At 54.0% G+C, this 23,072-nt stretch overlaps 1 protein-coding gene across 1 annotated transcript in view; it reads left to right on the top strand.

Moving 5' to 3' along the window:
• CDH22 (cadherin 22) overlaps positions 1-23,072 on the top strand; it is an 82,874-nt gene that overhangs the window by 43,727 nt on the left and 16,075 nt on the right. The window contains exons 5-7 of the mRNA XM_068987664.1: positions 1,763-1,956; positions 4,573-4,826; positions 15,764-15,900. Of these exons, the coding sequence (XP_068843765.1) occupies positions 1,763-1,956; positions 4,573-4,826; positions 15,764-15,900 (585 nt within the window). The remainder of the gene's footprint in view (positions 1-1,762; positions 1,957-4,572; positions 4,827-15,763; positions 15,901-23,072) is intronic.

Here is a 23,072-nt window from a genome sequence, read left to right as displayed (position 1 = left end):
CATAGGACCAGAGCCTGGAGGTCTGGGAACCTTCCCCATTACAGGAGGTAATAGTCACTGAGACTAAAAAGGAGGGGAAACAGGGGAAGTGAAGGCAGAGAGGAGAGTAAAGCGAGGGAATGTCTAGAGGTGGCACAGACAGAGCAAGTCATCCTGAAGGAATTGCAAGAACTTCAGCCAGGCTAAGGCTCATGTTGAGGTGGGGAGTTGGAGGCATGAGGCTGCAGAAGTCAGCAGCGGCCAAGGGGCTTGTACAACTTCATTCCAAGTGCAGTGCGGATGGTAAGGCAGCCCCTCCCCCAGCTTCCACCAGCGCTGGGGGAGCTATGGCAAAGAGTAGGAGGTGGCATCGTCAGCTTGTGTTAAGAGTCCCCCCAAGACTCTTATGTGAGAGTCAGTCAGAGACAGCCACACCACACAAGGATATCCAGACCAGTGCAGGCTCCAAGAGACACATCCCCAGTGCCACAGCCCCTGCTTCCCCTGGGCGGGCCCACCACTTAGCAAATCACCCTCACCTTCAACTCCACTCTGGAGGGAGAGCAGGGAGCCATTTGAATTCCACTTGACCCTCATTCCTTCTGGCTTCCCCTCTGCTTCCCCACTCTGGTAACAGTGGCCATCTTGCCATTCTTCAAACAAGCCAGGCATTGCACCCACCTCAGGGCCTTTGCACCTGCTGTTCCCTCTGTCTTTCCCAAATATCTGCTTGACTCATTGCCTCACCTCCCTCAGACTTTTGCAGAAATGTTGTCTTTTCCTCGATTACGCCATTTACAGTTTTTTTTTTGGCTGCATCCTGTGGCATGTGGGATCTTAGTTTCCTGACCAGGGATTGAACCCTCGCCCCCTGCGTTGGAAGCACAGAGTCTTAACCACTGGACCGCCAGGAAAGTCCCAATTACTCTATTTAAAACTCCACATACACCTTCATCATCACCCCCCATTTCCCTTCCCAGTTTTATTTTTCTCCCAAGTATCATCTGACATCCTATTTTACTGATATGATTGTTTAGTGTCTTTCTCCTTCTGTTAAGAGGAAAGCACTGTGAGGCCTGGGATTTGGGTCTGTTTTGCTTGTTGCTGGAAGCCCAGTGCATAGAGCTGCATCTGGGAAATCACAGATGCTCAATAAATATGTGGAAATGAAGGAACCAATATCATTAACATCTGCAGCAACAAAAAAATCAGTGTGCAGCCCTACTATTTGAATGCAGTGTGTCCCATTTATTGGGTGGGTAACACTGGGGTCGCACAGAGTCAGACACGACTGAAGCGACTTAGCAGCAGCAGCAGCAGCAGCAACAGATACTAGCCTCTGTGCTAAGCAACTGACATGCATTATCATCTCAATTGATTGGGAAATGACAGTGCTATCAGGGAGGCACTATTATTATTCCCATTCTACAGATGAGGAAAACCAGAGCTCAGAATTACACAGCCAGGACTGACTCCAGGGCCGTAGCCTTGATCACGGTGATTCTCTGTCCCCTTTTGGGCAGATGAGGACACTTGAGTCCCAGAGAACTGCCAACACTTTCTCAAATCAATCAGGGGATAAAGCCAAGGTCAGAATTAGAACCCTCCTCTTTGCACTGCGTCCCGCATTTCTGCAGAGGAAGCGCCTCTCCCAGCACCAGTCCTGGCCAAGCAGGGAGGTCCAAGGAGCCCATCTGAGACCCCCCCTCCTCTCCCCTAGAGCTGGTGGAAGCTGAGGGAGGGGCTGCCTTACCATCCCCGCTCACAGCTGTATCCCCTACAGAGATGTACCAGTTCAGCATTCAGGAGTCGGCCCCCATCGGCACGGCCGTGGGACGCGTGAAGGCCGAGGACTCAGACGTGGGCGAAAACACAGACATGACTTACCACCTCAGGGAGGAGAGCGGCAGCGGCGGGCACGTGTTCAAGGTCATCACAGACAGTGACACGCAGGAGGCCATCATCGTAGTGCAGAAGGTGCGGCCACCCTGGAAGTGATGGGGGAGGCAGGCCCCAGGGCAGCAGGGTTGGGTAGGGGGTCACTGAGCAGACAAATACCCCATCCCACTTCACTCCAGGGGTGAAGTCTCTCCAGGGAGGCTGGACCAACCTGGGAAAACGCTAATGCTTTCCTTCCCATTTTACAAATGAGAACATGAGGCACAGAGAGGTTAAGTTACTTGTCCAAGGTTGCACAGCTAGCAGTCAAGAGCCAGGAGTCAATCCAGATTTGAATCTGTGCTCTTACACACTACGCTGTGCTACTTCAAGTTCACACCAGGCCCTTCACACTCACTGTTTCCTTTCATCTTGATGTTACCCTTGGAAGGAAAACATATTATGACTGTTTTTACAAGTAAGAAAACAGAGATTTAGAAAGGTAAAAGGGCTTGCCCAAGATTATACCTGTAAGAGATAGAGTAGGATTTGAACCCAGGTCTGGTGAGCCCAAAGTTCTTTCCTTCCTGAGTCTAACAGCCTACTTACCCACTGACCAGCCGAGGAACCAGAAGCTCAAACAGCAAACTCAGCACCCCCTAGGGAAAGGAGACAGAGGTCAGAGAAAAAAGCAAACATCATCTTCAAGGGCTTGGTCACGAACTTGACAGCTCAGGGGTGCACAGGTCTTTGATGCTGCCCACTCCAACGCTGCTGTTCCACGGGAGGTCTGAGTCCCCTGCCCTGGCCTACAAACAGTCATAAGCCTTTGTATACTCCCAGGGATGGGACGCTCACTCCCTACCAGTGTCCTGCTCCTCCATCTCCCATTCAGCCACAGTCTGTCTAGTTCCTGTCAGCCCAGGCTCTGCCTCCTGGGACCCACAGAAACATCTGCCCCGACAGCCCTTCATTCACTCAATAATCAAACTCTCTCCCTGGCCACGAGGGTTTGAGGATAGAGAAAACTCTGTTTCTTCAACTAGGATAAGAATATGAGGCTAATACTTACAATGAAGTGTTAATAGCGTGCCAGCCTCCTTTCCAATGCTTTCCATGTATTAACTCATTTAATCTCTACAACAACCCTCTCAGTATTATTATTGCCCATTTCATAGGTGAGAATCTGAGGCCCTGAGTTCAGTCATTTGCATCCAAGGACAAACATCTTACAGAGAAGTTGTAGGGACAGGGCCCCAGGAAGTCTGTCTCCAGAATCCACCCTTTTAGACATTACATAGCTTTCGGTCTTCTGACCTCCACTTGTCTTCACGGTAAGATAAGCCCATTTCACAGATGGGGGACCTGGAGGCCTGGGGAGGCCCAGCATCACAGAGCAGCAGAATCAGGCCCCAAGCCCAGCCCAGGGACCCCAGCACAGCATTTGCTCTCATCCCCGGTGATGCCCCTGTAGTAACTTCCCCATCCTCCCTGCCTCTTGCCCCATAACCCCACCCCCACCCCGCCTGCTCCAGCAGTGGCGCCTGAGGTGTCTCTGTGGAGTCAGTGCTGGCTCAGGGAGCAGAGCCCCCGCCTGATTGATGACCTGGCTCCAGAGCCCATCGCTCACTCCCAGGCCAGGTCCGCGCCTGCCTCCCTGCATCCTGATTTCCCAGGCAACAGGATGGAGGGAGGAGGTAGCCCTTCTTTTTCTTTCTGTTGGGGAAGGGGGAGTGTGGAGGGGAGGTTCTGAGAGGAAAGGAGGGACCCTAGACAGAGGCAGTTCTCCAGGAAGGTGGCCCTTGCTGCCCAGATGGCTCCCCCAGCATGTAACAGTGGTGCCATGGTTCCACCACTGCCCTTTCTCTTTGCTCTAAAGGAGTTATCCTTAGGAGGCCAGAGTCCATGCAGCCATGCAGCTTGTCCGTCAGAGGGTCCCCCACCAGCATTCCCTGATGAGAACCAGGGCTCAGCGTGGCTTTAGCGAGGTCTCTGAGGGAAGCTCTAAGGCCGCCCGGCTTATCAGGCTCAACTCACATTAGCAGCTGCCACCAATAATACACCAGGAAGGTCTCATCTCACCCTCCCACCTGAGGCCCAGAGAGGCCGAACAGATTGCCCGCAGACACACAGCCGGGCAGCCACACATCCAGCGCCTTTCCTGCCAGTGGGGTTAAGGGCTGGCACTTGACAGCCGCATTGCCGGGGATGTGAATCCCGCTCCTGCCAGGGACTAACTGCTAAGTGACCTAGGGCAAGTTACAGAGCCTGCTGGGCCTCGACGTCCTCACGTGTCAAATAGGATGATAATAATAATACAAGCCTCTTTGGGACGCTGTAAAATTAGATGAGTCGCTACATTTAGAACACTGGCACACAGAGCTTTGTAAGTTAATAAATTAAGGCCAGTCCCGTGCGCCGGGTAGCAGGAAGTCTGGGAGTCAGTATGTGACCCTGTGTCCCTGAGCAAGACTGTCCCCAGCAGGGCCTGACTTTCTCTCCCTGTAACCGGACAGTGTGTCAGTGATGCCATTGAGTCAGTGATACCTCAGTCAACTGTGACCTTAAGCCAGCCCCACCCTCTTGGGGTCAGCCCCGCCCCCTCGGAGCCAGGCCAGCTCCCCCTACCCCCAGACTTGGACTCTGTCCGCCTGGAGGTGTGGAGCAGACCAGCCCACTCACCGGCCCTCTGCTCCCTTCCGCCCACTCCTCCAGCGCCTGGACTTCGAGTCCCAGCCGGTGCACACCGTGGTCCTGGAGGCCCTCAACAAGTTCGTGGACCCCCGCTTCGCTGACCTGGGCACGTTCCGCGACCAGGCAATCGTGCGCGTGGCCGTTATCGACGTGGACGAGCCCCCCGAGTTCCGGCCGCCCTCCGGCCTCCTGGAGGTACAGGAGGACGCGCAGGTGGGCTCCCTGGTCGGCGTGGTGACGGCGCGGGACCCCGACGCCGCCAACCGGCCCGTCCGGTGAGACCCCCGCCCGGGGCCGACGCCTGCTGCCTGCTACCCCGCCAGCGCCTGCGGACAGACGGCGGGCAGAGGGGGTGGGGACGGGACAGGGAGGGGTTGGGGGCGGTGATGGTGAGGGAGGAGAGGAGAGAGCGATGGACTCGGGCCACCGGGAGCCAAAGAGACAAAGGAATCGGATTCGAGAACAGTGGCAGAGAGACAGGGAGCTCAGGATAACGAGAGAGAACCAGGTGTGACAGACGCAGCAGTGACCTGGGCTCAGCCTCGGTCCTCCACCAGAAGGGGAAAAAAAAAAAAAAGATAATTTCATCCTTCCAGCTTTTCAGGTCAAAAATGTTGCAAACATCCTCGACTTACGTTTTTCTCTCACACCTCCCTCCAATCCATCAGCAAAGCCTGTCATCTCTGCTTTAAAAACATCTCCAGAATCTGACCACTTCTCACCTCCTCCGCAGCTGCCGCCCTGGTCCAGGCCACCTGTTTCTCTTGCCTGATTACTGGCTCTCTCTGCTTCTGTCATCACCCCTCTTCAATCTAGAATGGGCACAGGAGCCAGACTGACTCCCGCCCCACCCTTCTTGTGGCCCAAACCACCCTCCACTGGCCCTCCTCTGCTGAAAGCCCTCCAAAGGCACCTCTGGGACTCAGGATAAAAGCCCAGACCCTATAGGATGTGGCCTCACTGTAACTTCTCATACCCTGGCTCACCTCCTCCCTGGTTCACTCTGCTTGGCCACGTTGACCTCCTCACAGCTCCAGGGATACACCCAGCCCACCTCTACCCCAGGGCCTTTGCACTGCCCGATCCCTCTGCCTGGAATGTTCTCCCACTTAACATCTCCAGGGTTGGTCCTCTCACTTCCTCCAGGACTTTCCTCAAAAGTCACCTTCTCAGTGCAACCTTCCCTGCCCACCCTTTCTAAAATGTCAACCCCGCCCCAACGTGTCCCCGCACTTCATATCCATTTTCTTTCGTCCTTCATCACCATCTAACCTGTTACCCATTTTCCTGATGACTTTGTCCCTCTCCCTAAAAGATAAGCTTTAGGAGAATAGGGATGCGTGTCTAAGTTCACCGCTGTAGCCTCAGGTCCTCATGCTGCCTAGCGCTCAGTGGACATTCCCTGACACATGGTGAATGGATGAAATGTAAAAGCAGAGAAAGACAGAGAAGAGAGAGGTTCCTGGAGATGCAGTGAGACCGACAGTGAGAGGAAGTGGTCAGAGAAGGAAAACCAGTGGAAAGAGGGCAGGAGTAACTCGACCTGACACTGTAGGAACTGAAAGAGGAGAGTTGGAGAGAAAGCCAGTGGCAGAGACAGAGGCATGGGGGTGGGGCGCTGGGGGAAGGGGGCCAGCGGCAAGTGGGCAGAGGCCACAGGGTGCTCTGGAGCTGTTGGTGTCCCTGGAAGGGTTTGCAATCTGCAGGGGTTGGGGAGTCCCTGACCATGGCCCAAGCTGAAGGGATGTCAGAGAGAAAGAAAGTGATCCAGAGGAGGAGGTCAGGGTGGGGTGACTGCCCACTGTTGACTGAATTTAAGTGTCTGGAGCTTCCTGTCTATTCCCTGAAACCCCTGTACATAGTGAATGATGCCTGAGCCAGCTGTGTGCCTAGCTCTGTGCTTAAAGGATCTCTGCATTATTCAACTCCATATGGGTAGCATTCTCACCATCATTTATGTGAATGGCTCCCTCCGATTTGTCCAGTGCATAGCCTGTGCAACCTTACATGGCAACCCCAAGGTGAAGACACAAAGATGCTTAACTACCTATGGGCTCCCAGACTGGAGGCTACCCTCAGGGGTCTAGAAAGACTTCCTGGAGGAGGCAGGAATTATATTGAGCCGTGTACCTGAGTCTGGTCAGTGTAGCTATGCTGCTGCTGCTGCTGCTAAGTCACTTCAGTCGTGTCCGACTCTGTGTGACCCCATAGACGGCAGCCACCAGGCTCCCCCGTCCCTAGGATTCTCCAGGCAAAGTACTGGAGTGGGGTGCCATTGCCTTCTCCGAGTGTAGCTATGAGGAGAAGGCTATTCCAGGCACAGGCATAGGAAGGGAAGAAGTGGTAGGTGTGTCTGGAGATGAGTAGACTGTGATGTCTATGGGAGGCTGAGCAATGAACCAACAAGAGAAGTCTGACAAGGTTCAAAGATAGGCTGAAGGGCTCAGACTCAGTCCAGAGGTCCTGAAAGCCTCCTAGGCTGCCTCCACCCTTCCCATGGCCAAAACCACCCTCCACTGCCTGTGAACTCCACCATCTTTCCATCCCCGCTGACAATAGATACAGTCTTTAAACATCCCCGTCAGCCTCTGGCTCAGCCCCAGACCTTTCCCAGGAGGGCATTATCACCCTTGTTTGGCAGGAAACTGAGATCCAGGGAGGGGAGGAGTTTCCCTGGGCTCACAAGAGTTACCAGGCAGCAGTAGGAGCCTGGTCTTGGCCTCCCAGGTCCAGCGCACCCCACTGCCTTCTCCCCTCCTCTCCAGTATTGCTCTCCCCACTCCCCCCAGTCCTCCCCCTCCTCCCTCTGTTGACTTCCCTTCCCCCCTGCTTTCATCTGCACTGAAAGGGCCAACTTTGAAACCTGCTTCTCACCTCCTTTCATCTCTCTATGCCGCCCCTTCCCTGGGGCTCCTCAGATGTGGAGGCGGTGAGGAGCTTGAGAGAGGTCCAATTTCACACCACAAACATTTACCCAACTCCTCCTCCTCCGTGCCGGCCTGGAACCAGGCCCGAGATGACTCAGCCAAGGGTAGAGCTGGGGAGGAGCGCCCGGTCTGTAAGGGGACAGATGGCTAGAGAAGGGGTCCTCACAGACCACCTGGGCAGCCCAGAGCCTGGCTTATGTTCCAGCTCCCTGGGTTCCAAGGGTCCTGGACTCAGTCAGCACCTAGGGGTGTGAGTCATGTCACATCTGGCACTGCCCCAGACAATGGGGAAACAGAGGTGATAAGACCCAGTCCCTCCGCTCAAGGAGTTTGCCTTCTCCTGGGGGGCAGGGGAGGCAGGGAAACAGCCAATAAGTAGTCGAATGTTTGTCGCCACAAGTCAACAGATGGTTAAAAGGGGTCATTGCTGATAAGACCTATGAAGAAAATAAACAAGGTAATAGGATAAGACCAATTGGGGCCACAGGGGGCTACCCTGGATTAAGTGGTCAAGGAGTTGACAAGTGAGTTGACATCAGAATGATCAAGAGAGAATCAATTAGACAAAGATGTGGCAAAGTGCATTCTGGGTAGAAGGAATGAAAGTGAAAGTCGTTCAGTCATGTCCGACTCTTTGCGACCCCATGGACTATACAGTCCATGGAATTCTCCAGGCCAGTATTCTGGCCTGCAGGCTCTACTGGGTATAGCCTTTCCCTTCTCCAGGGGGTCACCCCAACCCAGGGATCAAACCTAGGTCGCCTGCATTGCAGGCGGATTCTTTACCAGCTGAGCCACAAGGGAAGCCCAAGGATACTGGCATGGGTAGCCTATCCCTCCTCCAGCGGATCTTCCCGACCCAGGAAGTGAACCAGGGTCTCCTGCATTGCAGGTGGATTCTTTACCAACTGAGCTATCAGGGGTAGAAGGAATAGCGAGTGCAAAGGTCCTGAGGCAGGAACAGGCTTAGTGTGTTCCTGGAAATGAAGTGATATCCTAGGCAACTCTGCCTAGGATGGCGGTACCTGGGAAATCCCGAGATGCAGATTAGAAAGTGACTTTTCCGAGTCGCTGTACTGCAGAGCGTGGAAGATGCCTCACTCTGTGGCGTTTGGCCCTCAGGTTGTAGTTTACTCATTTTACAGATGAAGAGACTGAGGGTCAGAGAGGAGAAGTGACCCTCCCAATGTCACTCAGCCTGAAGGGGGAAGGAATGGGCTTTAAGCCATGATTGTCTGATTCTTGAGCCCAGCCTTCTGCCATCTCACCCCTGCTTCTGATTCTCTTAGGGCTTCCCTCATAGCTCAGTGGTAAAGAGTCTGCCTGGGTTCAATCCCTGGGTCAGGAAGGTCTCCTGGAGAAGGAAATGGCACTCCACTCCCGTATCCTTGCCAGGAGAATCCCAAGGACAGAGGAGCCTGGTGGGCTGCAGTCCATGGGGTTGCAAAGAGTTGGGCACAACTGAGCGACTAACACTTCTTCTTTCTGATTCTCTTGGTAGTTTGAACAGCTTCCAACTTGATGCGGTGCCCTCCCCTCTGCGTGAAACACAGAGAGTCAGACGGGGGCAAGGGGAAGGCTGGGGCCCCATGTGAGTGAGTCAAGTGACAGAGTTAAGTCTCAGTGGGCTGAGCAGGGGCTTAAGGACTCAGGAGCTCCAAGGAGGGGCGCATTCTCTGAGCACCAAGGAGGGATGGAGCAAAGATAAAGAGGATGGGGCTGGAATGGGAGGGCAGCAACCAGGGTGGAGTGGCTCTGAGGACCTGGCGGCAGGAACAGAATCAGGGAGCCAGGAGGTCAAGTTTAGGAGCAGTGAGGTCAGCTGAATGAGCTCACAGGAGGGCGGTTGGGGCCGGAGAGGAGGTCGGGGTGGGGGCACTTGGGGACAAGCTGAGAGGACCTTGAATGTCAGGTGAAGGTGTGGGACTTTATCCTTAGGCAGTGTGAAGTCTTGGAAGGCTTTGAAGAGAAAGAGGAGAGGGCTCAGATGGGCCCATCTCTGGATCAGGCAGCCTTGCAGACAGATTGGCTGTTTATCAACCCATCTCCAGCCCTACCAGCCCCAGCCCCCTCTTGGGTCTCCCTTCAGTGTCAAAACCAGGAAAGCCCAAGCTGAACCAGAGAGAGAGTGAACACTTCATTTCCTCCCAGCATTCCACAGTGGGGTGCAACAGAAAGCACATGGGTTTTCAGTTCAGTTCAGTCACTCAGTCGTGTCCGACTCTGCGACCCCATGAATCGCAGCACACCAGGCCTCCCTGTCCATCACCATCTCCCGGAGTTCACTCAAACTCATGTCCATCGAGTCGGTGATGCCATCCAGCCATCTCATCCTCTGTCGTCCCCTTCTCCTCCTGCCCCCAATCCCTCCCAGCATCAGAGTCTTTTCCAATGAGTCAGCTCTTCGCATGAGGTGGCCAAAGTACTGGAGTTTCAGCTTCAGCATCAGTCCTTCCAAAGAACACCCAGGGCTGATCTCCTTTAGGATGGACTGGTTGGACCTCCTTGCAGTCCAGGGAACTCTCAAGAGTCTTCTCCAACACCACAGTTCAAAAGCATCAATTCTTCAGTGCTCAGCTTTCTTCACAGTCCAACTCTCACATCCATACGTGACCACTGGAAAAACCATAGCCTTGACTAGATGGACCTTTGTTAGCAAAGTAATGTCTCTGCTTTTGAATATGCTATCTAGGTTGGTCATAACTTTCCTTCCAAGGAGTAAGCATCTTTTAATTTCATGGCTGCAAGCACCATCTGCAGTGATTTGGGAGCCCAAAAAAATAAAGTCTGACACTGTTTCCACGGTTTCCCCATCTATTTCCCATGAAGTGATGGGACTGGATGCCATGATCTTCGTTTTCTGAATGTTGAGCTTTAAGCCAACTGTTTCACTCTCCACTTTCACTTTCATCAAGAGGCTTTTTAGTTCCTCTTCACTTTCTGCCATAAGGGTGGTGTCATCTGCATATCTGAGGTTATTGATATTTCTCCCGGCAATCTTGATTCCAGCTTGTGCTTCTTCCAGCCAAGCATTTCTCATGATGTACTCTGCGTATAAGTTAAATAAGCAGGGTGACAATATACAGCCTTGATGTACTCCTTTTAGAGTCAGAGAAAACCTGGAATGAATCCTAGCTCAGTTGCAGAATTATGGGAAAATCACTGCACCTACTCCAACCCTCAGTTTTCCCATCTCTAAAATGGGTGTCATGGTAGTTCCTGCCTCATTCATTTATTCAGGAAAAAAAGTACTAAATGTCTACTAGGGACCAGGTTCTGTGATCAGTGGTCCCAGGCTTGGAGGAAGGATTAAGTGTTTGGCACATAGTAGGTCCTCAGGAAATGGACCTTACCATTTTTCTTGGTGGTCTGGACTCCCCTTCATTCTGCAACCAGTACTAACCCCATACAGATTTCTAGGCATCGTGTGTGGGCTTTGAGGGTGTGCTTTAAAAGGGGTGGGGGAGGGGAAAGAGTCAAAAGGCAGGATGGAGTGAGCAGAGAGGAGTCCCCAGCTCAGGGGAGCAGCCCCTTTTGCTTGTGAAGAGTCTCCCCTGCTAGGAGCTCAGGTGGGGACTGCATCATCCAGCCTGCTGTGTGTGCACGTGTGTGTGCACGAGCCCGGATAGAGGAGCACCGGGCAGCCTGGACACGCACGAGTCTGCACACTGTCGTATTTATCATGCCTGCGTGAGCTATATATGCACATATTTAAGTGACAAAAACCCACATGTGCCCTCAAACCAGGAAGACGTACCCTGGCCACTTCTCTCACCCTGACCTTGACAACAGCAGTGTTCTGTGCTGTCCCCAGGGTGAGGGGGCACCCGCAGGTGCACCCGGCTGGCCCTGAGGCGGCTGCTCTTAGTCAGACGTGGGACTCTGCACAGACACACATGGCTTGGGAATCTGGCCTTGCCACCCATCAGCCCTTCTGCCCCAGGGCAAGGCACCTGGCTTCTCTGAGCCTCAGTTTCCCCATGTGTAAAATGGCAGCGGCAGTGATGACAGTTATCTGCAAGGCTGGGAGCGGCTCCTGCATGTGCTCCGGCCTGGCACAGAGTCTTGCTGAGCAAATAAAAATGAGAGCTAATCCATACGTCATGTGGCAGGGGCCCAGCGCTGTTAAAAGTGTTTTATTAGTGTTTTATTGGTAGTACTTGTCTAATCCTCACAACCACTCTGAGGTAGGTGTTATTATTAGCACCATTTTTAAGAGGGAACCAAAGACCAGAGAGCTTAAGTGACTGACTCAAGGTCACATAGCTAGGTTTCAAACCTCGGCAGATGGCCACCAGATCCCACTCTTGACCACAATTCCCAGGCTTTCTTTGCACTTGTGCACACACACACGCTAGCGGACACAAACCTACACTCTCTCACTGCTCTCTTCCACTCACACCTGCTCCTGCTCCCCTTCCTGCCCTCCAGGTCCTGGCTGACCAAATGAGAACTGAGATTTGAGCAGAGCCTTCTAGACCACAGATGCCTCTTGTCTTTCTCAGACCCTGGCAACGATCCCACATCCATGCATGGTACCTCCCACCCCTAGGCCCGCAGAGCACACACTGGGTTGGGGGGGGTGGTCCTGTGTCCCCCTTAGCAGACATTTCTGAATCGTCATTAGAATAACAATAGTGCTCACTCACAGATTCATTTTCCTGCAACCCAACTAGGCACCTGTCCCCCAGCCAGGCGCATAATCCTCCCAACCACTTGCAAGATAGGAGTTAAATCACTTTTCCATTTTCCTTAAAATTAAGGCTCAAAGATGAAGTGGCTTGCCTGGGGTCATTGTGGATCCTGCTCCTGGTCTGAGCGCCTAACTCTTGTACCTTCCAGCCGTAACACAGCATCACGCAGGCGCACTGACCACCTGCAGCACAGACCAGACACACAACTCGAGCGCCGCCAAGTGAGGGCCTCAAGCCTCCCCCGCTGCCCCCACACCTCCCAGGCCACGCTCCTTGCCACGTGCCCTCCACCTATCCCTCTCTCTCGCTCGCTGGCTCCCTGAGCTGGAACAAAGCCACCTGGGCTGAGCAGCCACATGGACCTGCAGCCCCAAGTCTTTAGCTGGTTGATGGTGGCTCCCCACGCCCCCCCTCCCTTCCCATGGCCTTGAGAACAGCTGCCTCCACTTAGAATCCATCCCCCTCTTCCTCTCCAGGAGGAAACAAAAGAGTAACTGGGAGGAGAGAAGAGAGGAAAGAGGTCTGAGCAGAGAGGAGGAGACAGAAGGCGGTGGGCATCCTCCCATCAGCCCTGCCTTATGCCCAGCCCCTACCAGGCGATCAGGGGCCCCTGGTTGTCTCTCGGACTCACTTCTACCTGTAAAATCAAGAGGAGGTCTCCATGGTTCCTTCCAGCTGAGCCAACACTACTCAAGAGTCTGGTTCTACCATCTTTGGACCCAAACATCCAGCAGTTCAGGCTTGGATCCACGGTGACCCGAGACTCCATGCACTGCCGCTTCAGATGGTTCAATGTGCTAGAAAGAACTCTGGGCATAGAGTCCCAAGTTGGGGCACAAATTCCAGTTCTCTGACAGTCCCTGTGCAACCTTAGGCAGCGTTACACTAGCCCATGTGGCACATTTCATAAATAAGGAAAAGGTCCTCCTTTGAGAAGATGCTTCCTGAGCTAGCATCTGTGGCTAGGCAAGAACACCAGCTGCTCTTCATCCCCTCTTCCCCTCTTCAGCCTAGTAACTTTGTGCAGGACACAGCCTGCACAACCATACTTGGCAGCCCTAAGCTTGGGAAGCTGCCTCTCTCATCTTCATCTGCAAAATGGGTTGACCACACATCAGCCTCACAAGATGACAGGCAGGACGGGGCCTCATCTGTCTCATTTGCCATTTTACCCCCAGAGCTTAGCACAGAGTGGTCTTCCCCTGTGGCTCAGATGGTAAAGAATCCGCCTGCAATACAGGAGACCCCAGTTGGATTCCTGTGTCGGGAAGATCCACTGGAGAATGGATAGGCTATCCACTCCAGTATTCTTAGGCTTCCCTGGTGGCTCAGCTGGTAAAGAATCCGCCCACAATGCAGGAGACCTGGGTTTGATCCCTGGATTAGGAAGATCCCCTGGAGAAGGGAAAAGGCTACCCACTCCAGTATTCTGGCCTGGAGAATTCCATGAACTGTATAGTCCACGGGGTCACAAAGAGTCGGACACGATGGAGCGACTTTCACTTTAGCACAGAGCAGCGTGGAGAAGGCATTCAGCTAATGTTTAGGCATAAAAGAACGAAGGGAGGGATGGCTGGAGGAAAAGCAAGCTACAGACTGTTAAGTGCTGGCCTGATGGGAGGAATTGTCATCTTGGATCTGACCCACACACTTTCACCCAGGTCAGGAGGACCCAGGCTGATCAGGGCCAAAGAGGATGTGGGCTTAGCAACTTAGAGAGAGGAGGCAGCATAAAACTAGGGATTCGGGGGACCTCCCTGGTGGTGCAGTGGTTAAGACTGTTTGCTTCCAATGCAGGGGATGTGGGTTTAATCCCTGGTCAAGGAACTAAGATCCCACATGCTGTGTGGCATGGCTGAAAAAGAAAAAAAACCTAGGGCCCCAGAAGACTAGCTCTAATGCCCACTACACCCTCATGCCCAGCCCTTTGCAGTCTGCCACAAGCTGTTACCTCCACTGCAGCAGTGAATATGAAAACAGTAAGGGCTGCCACTTTTGCCCAGTTCCATGGATTACTTCCTCTAACCCACACCAGTGATGTATGAATCACCCTATTTTGCAGACAAGTAAACAGAGGCCAGTGAGGTCCAGTGCCTAGCCCAGGGTCACCCAGGTGGAATAAGAAGCAGAGGATTCAAAGCCAGCTGCAACTGCTCCCAGACTCCACAGTCCCACTGGGTACCACTGTGCTTAGTAGTGTGAGGGGTGACCCGATGGACTGTAGCCCTCCAGGCTCCTCTGTCCATGGGATTTTTCCAGACAAGAATACTGGAGTGTGTTGCCATTTCCTCCTCCAGGGGATCTTCCCGACCCGGGGATCAAACCCGTGTCTCTTGCATCTCCTGCATTAGTAGGCATGTTCTTTACCACCAGCTACTTGGGAAGCCCCTCCCACATGCACTGGGTATCATTATCCCCATTCAACAGATGCGGAAACTGAGGCCTGGAGCGGTTTGGTAATGCAGCCAAGGCCCACTGAAGGGTCATCTCAGGGCTTCGAGTTTCAGTGCGGGTAGGGAAGGGGGTGTTCTGGTGTTGTCCTCTCCGTGGGCCTCAGTGTCCCGGCTCTGGCTCCAGAAGATGCAGAAAGGGCTTGTTTCCTCCAGCTGGAGGAAGGGGGAGGGGTGCCCCGCCCCACCAGGCTCCATTGTTCCCGCTGCACAAAGAGCCCTTGCTTGGCATTCGGGGGCCTTTGTAGGCCGCGCAGCCTGGCGGCGCCCCCGCCCGCGTTATCAGCCTGGGGAAGCGGCGGACAGAGCTGGCGGGGCCTCTCTGGGCCGCCGCCGCCGGAGACATGTGTTGGACACGGGCCTTTCAGGCCTGGAGCCGCCGCACAAAGGCCCGGGAAGGAGGAGGAACAAAGGGCTTTTTCACGCGGCAAGTGAAAAGCCGCAGATTAGCACTGGCGCGCTGCGCTGGCGGGGAGGGGCCGGCGGCCAGACCTCAGACCCCTTCTTGGCTCAGCCCGCGTCCCAGGTCTGGGGCCTCAGAAGAGCGAGCCTCTGAGCGGCACAGCCAACTCCCTCCCTCCTGCTCAAAATCCCTCTAGGCTCCCCAGGACCCCTAACGCCCTGAATTCTGCACTCTGCTTGTTCTCAAGCCTCTTCCTCCGCACTTGCCAGTTCTGGCCTTTTCTGCACAATTTGCCATCCCCTGAATGATTCTCACTTTGCAGCTTCTGTTCCCCATGCCTGGAATGCCATTCTGTCCCTTTCTCAAGACCGGTTCCAGAGTCATCTCTTATGGAAAGATAAGAATCAAATACCCTGTGAATGCTAACTCTGTGCTGGGCACTTTGCCTTCTTCCTGACCTCACAATGACCGTGAGATGTAAATTATTAGCCCCGTCACCCAGCTGAGGAAGCTGAGGCTCGGAAAGGTTGAGCCTTGCCCATGGTCACACGTCAGGAACCCAGTGCAGCTGAGATGCAAACTCAGATCCATTTTCACGCCTCCTCTGTCGGAAAAGGTCTCTCTGCTTCCTGTGTCTCCCAGGCAGGTGGTTCTTCTTTAGGGGGAGGGTGGAGGGACATGGGCACTGCTCCATCAGCGCCAGGACACCTTCAATCAGCCCTGACCTGCCCCTCTTAGGTATGCCATCGACCGCGACTCAGATTTGGACCAGATCTTTGATATCGATGCGGACACGGGTGCCATCGTCACCGGCAAGGGACTGGACCGAGAGACGGCCGGCTGGCACAACATCACAGTGCTGGCTATGGAGGCGGGTGAGCCAGGGGGCGGGGCGAATACGGAAGGGAGGGGCAATGGCCAAAGGGTGGGGCTATGGGCGGGGCAAAGCCCAGGGGGGAGGGGCCAAAGGCTGGGGGCAGGGCAAAAAGAAACTGGGCAGAGCTGAGGTGGGGGCGTGGTCGGCAAAGGCTGACCCACAGGAACACAGATGTGGGAAGGATCCCGAGCCCAAAAGGCCGGGCCCAGTCTTGAGTTTGGCTTTCTTCCTAAAGCTTGTATTGAGCACCTACTATACACCAGTCCTCTTTACAGAGGTTGGAGATAGAGCCCCTAACAAGGTTAAAAAAAACTGTCTCCATGGGCTAGAGCTAGACCCTCAGGAAACTTCGAGAAAGGGTGTTCGCATGTCAGCTAAGTGCTAACAAGAAACTGGAAAAAAAGAAAGCAGAGGAAAGGGATTGGGAGGGAATTGTTTCTCTTAGGGTAGGCTTCGCTGTGAAGGAGACTTGTCAAAAGAGAGCTTGATAAAGTGAGGGAGTCATGCTGCCATTGGAGGGAAGAGAGTTCCAAGGAGAGGGGACAGCCAGTGCAAAGGCCCTGAGGTCATAGTTGGAGAAATAGCAAGGAGGCCAGTGTGGTTGGCGAGGGGCAGAGTGTCTACCCTGCAGTGGGTCTTTGGACTTGACTCAAATGAGGCGGGAGTCACTGAGGGGTTTGAGCAGAGGAGGGAGGTTGCCTGACATGATACCTACAGCTGCTGCATTGAAAATAGGTTGTTTGGGGGCTGCAGGGTAGGGGTGGGGGGGGGTGGGGAGAGGGGAAGGAGCAGGGGCTCAATTAGAATTTACATGGAACAGGGCCCTGAAGATGAGATAGTGGCCTGGCCCAGGGTGATAGCCATGGAAATGGTCAGAAGAGGTAGCTTTTGGAGGCAGGCTGAAAATAGAGCCCCCTGGACCTGCTGATGGGGTGAGATGGAGGAAAGAGATGGAGGGGTCAAGAATGACTCCAAGGTGATTGGGCTGTGTCGAAGAGTGTGTGTGTGTGCATGCGTGCTCGCATGTCACAGGCAGTTTGGTACAGCTGGGGAGGCGTGTGAGCTGAGAAAGAAAGAGGCCCTGGGACATGGAGTCTAGACAAGTCAGGCCACGGAGGTGAGGGGCTCAGAGCATGGGGGTTCATGGCATGCCAGAAATGGGGAAAGGGCAGTTCAGCAGGCCTCCTCCTCAACCAGAGCAACGCTGCCAGAGCCCATGCTAGACCAGCTTCGCAAGCTCCCCTCCCTGTCAGCTCTCCAGGTCTCAGCAGCCAGCAGAGCCTCCAGTAACCGATGGTGACAGCAGGAATACTCAGAGGCTCAGCCTTGGTGGAAGTGGGCGCCATTCAGACTCCCCTCTGCCGAGCTGGGCCCCAAGGCCCTCCTGTGCTTTCGAGCCCTCCTGGCGGCTCTCCTCCTCCGCCTTCCCTGGCCGGTACCTCCCACTTCCCTATCCCCACCAGCCCATTCCAGCCGAGGAAGTCCCTAGGCTGAAGTTCCCTTCGTTTCTTTCAACTTCGGTTTAAAAGGAAATACAAAGCTGGCTCAAACCTCAGTGCCTGCTGCTCCCAAGCCTTTGAATCCACTTCTCCACCGCATGAAAGGGAGATAACAAAGGTGGCTGGAGAAGAAGTGGCTGCTGGACTGGTGGGCAGACAGCTCCCCATCCTCACCTCCCTGAACCTGCTTCCTGAGCAGCCAGGGGGCCTGGCCGGGCTGCTGGGCAGAGACACCCCCTCTCCCTGCCCACAGAGCATCTCCCCACCAGCTGTCACACCACCTGACGGCCCACCGCTGGCTGGTCCCTTCTTGGGTTAAGCGTTGTGCTTCTGCCCTGTGAATCTCTTCCAGAAAGCAGCTAGAGAAGCATACAGAATCTCTAATGCTACCATTTCACAGAGAGAGTGTGTCAGGGGCCTCTCCCCAGCAGAGATTTTTTTTACAGTGTTTACCTAATAGATACTGAGCTTGATCCTTTTTAGCACATACTTCTATTGAATCATGATCAGCACCCATTTTATTGATGGGAAAATTGAGCCTCAGACTATAAAGAGCTTTGCCCAAGGATGTGCACTGGCAGAGCCAGGATTTGGGGCCAGGTCTTCCTGGTTTCTTCCACAGCTTTGCTCCACAGCCTCCCTTTTCCTGGCACTCTGTTCTCTGGGCCCCACCCCTATTGCCCCCACACCATCCCAGTAACTGAGCATGGGGAAGGAAAGGACTGGGCTAGCGACCATTCCCCTCGGAGCTGCAATTCACAACTCCTGCCCAAGTCTCACCGGGGATATTGATCGATGATAAAATGAGTGGTTCCCACTTCACGGTGCTTGTGGGGGGATTAAATAGGATAGAAAGAACTTAGCCTAGTACTTAGTGCTCAGTTAATGATAGCTATTGATCTGGACTCGGTGCACTTGCCTGAAGCACTCACTCTGTGCCAGGCGCTCTACAGTGCTGTGTTCACGGAAGCTCCCCACCTATCAGATGTCGATTCTGCCATTACCCCCAACGTATGGATGAGGAAACTAAGACTCAGGGAGGTGAAGTCATTTGTCCAAATTCCGGGCCCCAGCCAGTCTGACGGCATGGCCCGGCCTTCACCCAGCTACCCCCGAGTCATATGTCTTTGGTGCCAGGCATGAAGCCAGGAGCGGCGCCAGCCATCCACCCACTCCAGCCTCTTGCCCTCTCTGTGAGACGAGGACAAATTGTTATCCCCACTTTGCAGACTGGGAAGTAGAGGCTCAGGAAGGAACCGCGATGGCCCCAAAGTCACAAAGCCAGTCCCTGGGGGATGGGGGTGGGCAGGGCTCCCACAGCCAGGCCAGAGCCTCAGGGACAATGCCCTGGGGTCTCCCCACCACCACCCGCCCTGCCCCCCCCACACCGCGGTGCCCTTCTGCCAAAGCATCTATTTGGCTTCTCAGAAACAGGGGACCACGGCGGGGGGCCAGTGGCGGGGTCAACGAACACGAGGTGACAAGAATCAGAGGGGAAATATTTACACACAGCAGCGGAGCCTTGTGAGCACCTCGGAGAACAGAACGAGAACACAGCACTGAGGCACAGCCACAGCCTGTCAGACCGGATTACCTCAAAGACTCCCCAGCCACTTAGTATGCGGGCTCCCCTCTCCCCCGAACTTCTGAGTCATCCATTCTGCCCATGCAGACGCTCCTTCCACTGACATTATCTTTAACGTTTTGTAATCATGAAATATTAATGACCGATATTGAATTTAAAGTACAATTTGTGTCTGAATCCTTCAGTGGAAAAAAGGGCAGCTGTAAAGGGACAGTCTTCAGAGAGACAGAGGGGTGGCGGGCGGGCTGGCGAAGCCGGCGCTGGGGTAGAGGGGGGTGGTGTGCCAGGGAGCTGCAGCCGGCCCCCTCTTCCAGGCCCCAAACTGGTCTGGAGGGGTTGTCTCTGGCTGGACAGCAAAGAGTTAACTAGATCAGTTAGCGCTTCCCCAGCCGGGTCACCCCAGGCCAAGTCCCGATTTCACCAGCCCCTGATTTTTCTTTTCTATCACAGAGCAAGCTTTATGATTTAGACATGCATTTGTGTGCCGACTTTGTTGATCTCTCGTCTCCTGGGGAAAGGACCTTCCTTGAAGGCAGGGTCTCTTCCATATCTGTAGCATTCACACTGGGCCTGGCACTTAGTAGGTGCGTACAAGTATTAGGGTGGCCAAAAGGGTCATTCGAGATTTTTCCATAACATCATATGGAAAATCCCAAACAACCCTTTTGGCCAACTCAATATTTCCTGAATGGATGGTAAATGGTCTTGCCCACCCAGTTAGGAAGGCAGGGCAGTGTGATAAAGAAACACTGCTTCTAGTGGTCCGACCCCTAGCCGAGAGTATGCACAGTCATTTCCCCTCTTCTTGCCTTGGTTTTCTCACCTATGAAATGGCACCCTATTGGACAGCTATGAGGGTAGTAACGGTTACTGTTGACTATTAATCATGTGCGCTCAGTCGCTCAGTCGTGTCCGACTCTTTGCAACCCTATGGACTGTAGCCTGCCACGCTCTGTTCATGGGATTCTGCAGGCAAGAATACTGGAGGTGGTGCCACACCCTCCTCCAGGGTTTCTTCCCGACGCAGGGATCAAGCCTGGCTCTCCTGTGTCTCCTGCATTGCAGGCAGATTCTTTACTCACTGGGCCACCTGAGAAGTTCATAACTATTTATCATAGTGGCTTCTATTTATTTGAAGCTCACAATATGCCAGATGTTGTGCTGAATGCTTTATATAAAGGGGGTCCTCTTCTCACCCACCGGGCCTGGGCACTGGAGTCTGGGGGTAGAGTCTTGGCCTCTGACCTCAGGAGGTCTGGCCCCGCTCTGGACAGCACAGGGTAGAGGTGGGCTCTCAGGAGGTGCAGCAGGGGAAGAAGGCAAGAAAGCTTTCTCAGAGAAGGGGACGTCTGAGTTGGGTCTCAAAGGTTAAGGAGAGTCGGGTTGGGAGCTCCCAGCAGAAAGACGTGTGCCAAGGCCTGGAGGTTTGGCCAGCAGGAAGACCTCTGTCCATTCTAAGAAATAGAATGTGGCTAGAGGCTGGGCCAGAGGGTAGCTGGAGCAGGTGAGACGACCTGAGCATGCAGAAGCTCACTGGGGGCCTCTACAAAAGGCCTTGGATGTCCTGTGAGCAGCCGGACATCTCCTGGAGACGACAGGGAGCCAGAGCAGGTCTTCAAGCAGAAGAGGGAGATGGTCAGATGTGCAGTCCCCTGTGGCCACTTGGGTTCGTGGGGGAAGGGGGATGGGAGGGGGGCACCCTGGAGCGGGGAACAGATGGGAGGCTGTCAGGAAGACTCGGCTGAGACATGTTCTGAGAGTGGAGGGCAGGGCGAGGGAAGGAGGGAGGAAGTGCTGGGGAGGCTGGGGAAGAGGCTTGGCCCAGCTCTGCATGGAAGGGGTTGCTTCAGAAGGTAGTGAGCTCCCCATCACCAGAAGTGTGTAAATCAAGCCTGGGTTCCACTTGGACCAGGTAACTCCCAGGATCCTGAGCTGCCTAGGTACTTAATTAATCCCACCAGGAACAAAGATTTTCGTGAGGTCCATGTGGTCTTTGTAGGAAAGCCCAGAGTATTAGGACCAGCTCAGCCCTAGGAAGGAAAACTTCCTGCCACCCACCCCCGATTCCAGGGCCCCTATTTTACCCAGAAGTTCTCCCCTACCCTTTGGTGGATGAAACATCCCCAACCCAACAAGGTCAAACTTCCAATCTCCATGTGGAAGCCAAACAGATAACCAACAAGCAGAGAAGGCGCCCTAACCTCGTGCTCCCACTGGAGGTGAGTGGGGACCGGGCAGGGAGTGCAAGGCATCCCCCCCTGACAGCTCTGACGCCCCTTCCCTGAAGCACCCCCGCCTGCTCATCCAGTCCCCCCCATCGCCATCCTGCCTGCTTGTCTTGGCCAGCTCGTAATTGGGATGATAAATCTTCCTGCCCAGCTGGCCAGCGCTAATCAGAGCCTGGTGTTTGGATGCAATTTAATTCCCTCGGGAGGTGGTGGGGGCGGGGGGGGGGGGTGGGGGGCTGAGGGAACTGTGGAGCAGAGGGTCTGGGCTACCCTTGCACCACTGCTGGTGAGGGAGAAGCAGGTACCTTCCAGCAGCCCCCCACCTCTGTAGCCCCCTCCCTCCGCCCTCTCCCCACTTCTCACTCTCCTTCCCACGCCCACTCTTGTGTCCTCACTTCTGTCTCCCTCCCTGGCTTCTCTCTTTCTCTGTGACAACCAAGGAGAACCTCGGAGTCCAGCTCCATTTGTTTTACGGATGGGAAAATCTTGGTGCAGGGAGAGAGGCAGGAACAGGTCGGACAGCTAGACTGCTCCCTTGGTGATGGGATTCAGGCGCGGGCGCGGCCCCCGCAGGATTTGTCCCTCCAGAGGCCTCGGTCTCTCCCTGCCACTCCGCAGCAGCCCAGCATGATTAGAGATGCCAGACAGTGAAACCCATTCATTTGACCAACCTTTATTAAGCACCTACTGTGTGCCATGCAGAGAGGGGCTGGGGAGACAGCAGCAAACACAAGAGACCAAAAATCTGCTTGCTTTCTAGTGGGGGAGATAGATGATGGGTGAGTTTAAGTAAGTAAAAATACAGACAGAGGATGAGACAGTTAGATAGCATCACTGACTCAATGGACATGAGTTGGAGCAAACTTGGAGACAGTGAAGGACAGTGAAGCCTGGCAGGCTACAGTCCATGGGGTCGCAAAGAGTCAAACAAAACTTAGCAACTGAACAACAACAAAAATACAGGGATGTTGGATAAACACGACAGAGAGAGAGCAGTAAATGGGGTATCTGGTGGAATTGCAAGGAGCAAAGTGAAATAAAGTCATCAGGGGAAGTCTTGCTGAGAAGACATCTGGGCAAATACCTGAAGGAGAGTAAAGAGGAAACTTGGATCAGAGGAAAAAGGAGAGTGGGGCGAGGGACAAGGCCAGGGAGGAAGATCACACAGGCCTTATGGGTATGTAGGTCTTGGACGTATAGTCTGATTGCCCAGGACTGAGGACAGTCAAGGAAAGCTTCCTGGAGGAGGCAGAGACATTTGGGGCCTCAAGGCAAGCTGGCCTCGGGCAGCTAAAGGTGGTCAGAAAGGCCATATCATTTGAAGGGTAGAAAGTCCCTGTTTTGAACCAGGCTCAGGTTCCATTGTTTGTCTCCTGTGAAACTTTGGGCAAGTTCTTTACCTCTCTGAGCCAGTTTCCTCATCAAAAAATGGCAGTAATTCAAATCCATATCTCCCACAGGATGAAATGAGGCAGAACAAACCCTGGCCCTTGGCAGGTTCTCTATATGTGTTTGCTGGTGGCCTTCTGGGAGGCACACATTCCTAGGAGTTCCCTAACAGGGTCACCAGGCCAGGCCTTACACCCTCTGTCTTTGCTGGCCTCCAGCCTCTAAGTTCAGTTTGGCCCAAGCACTATATTAGGAACGGCCAGGGGATGGGGTCTTCCTTAGAAGGAATCCAGAGTTTTATTATCTACAGACTCCCCTCCCACCCCAGGACCTTTGCACATGCTGTTCCTACTGTCTGGAGAACTCTTTCTTCCCATCCCCTTCACCTGATCACTTCCTAGTTGGATCTTAGCTTAAAGGTCCCCTGCTAAGTGCTAAGTAACTTCAGTCGTATCTGACTGTTTGCAAC

This window comes from Capricornis sumatraensis, chromosome 15 (genome assembly GCF_032405125.1).
Source record: "Capricornis sumatraensis isolate serow.1 chromosome 15, serow.2, whole genome shotgun sequence".
In the NCBI taxonomy this organism is placed as follows: Eukaryota; Metazoa; Chordata; class Mammalia; order Artiodactyla; family Bovidae; genus Capricornis; species Capricornis sumatraensis.
This window is presented reverse-complemented; position numbering and strand designations above follow the sequence as displayed.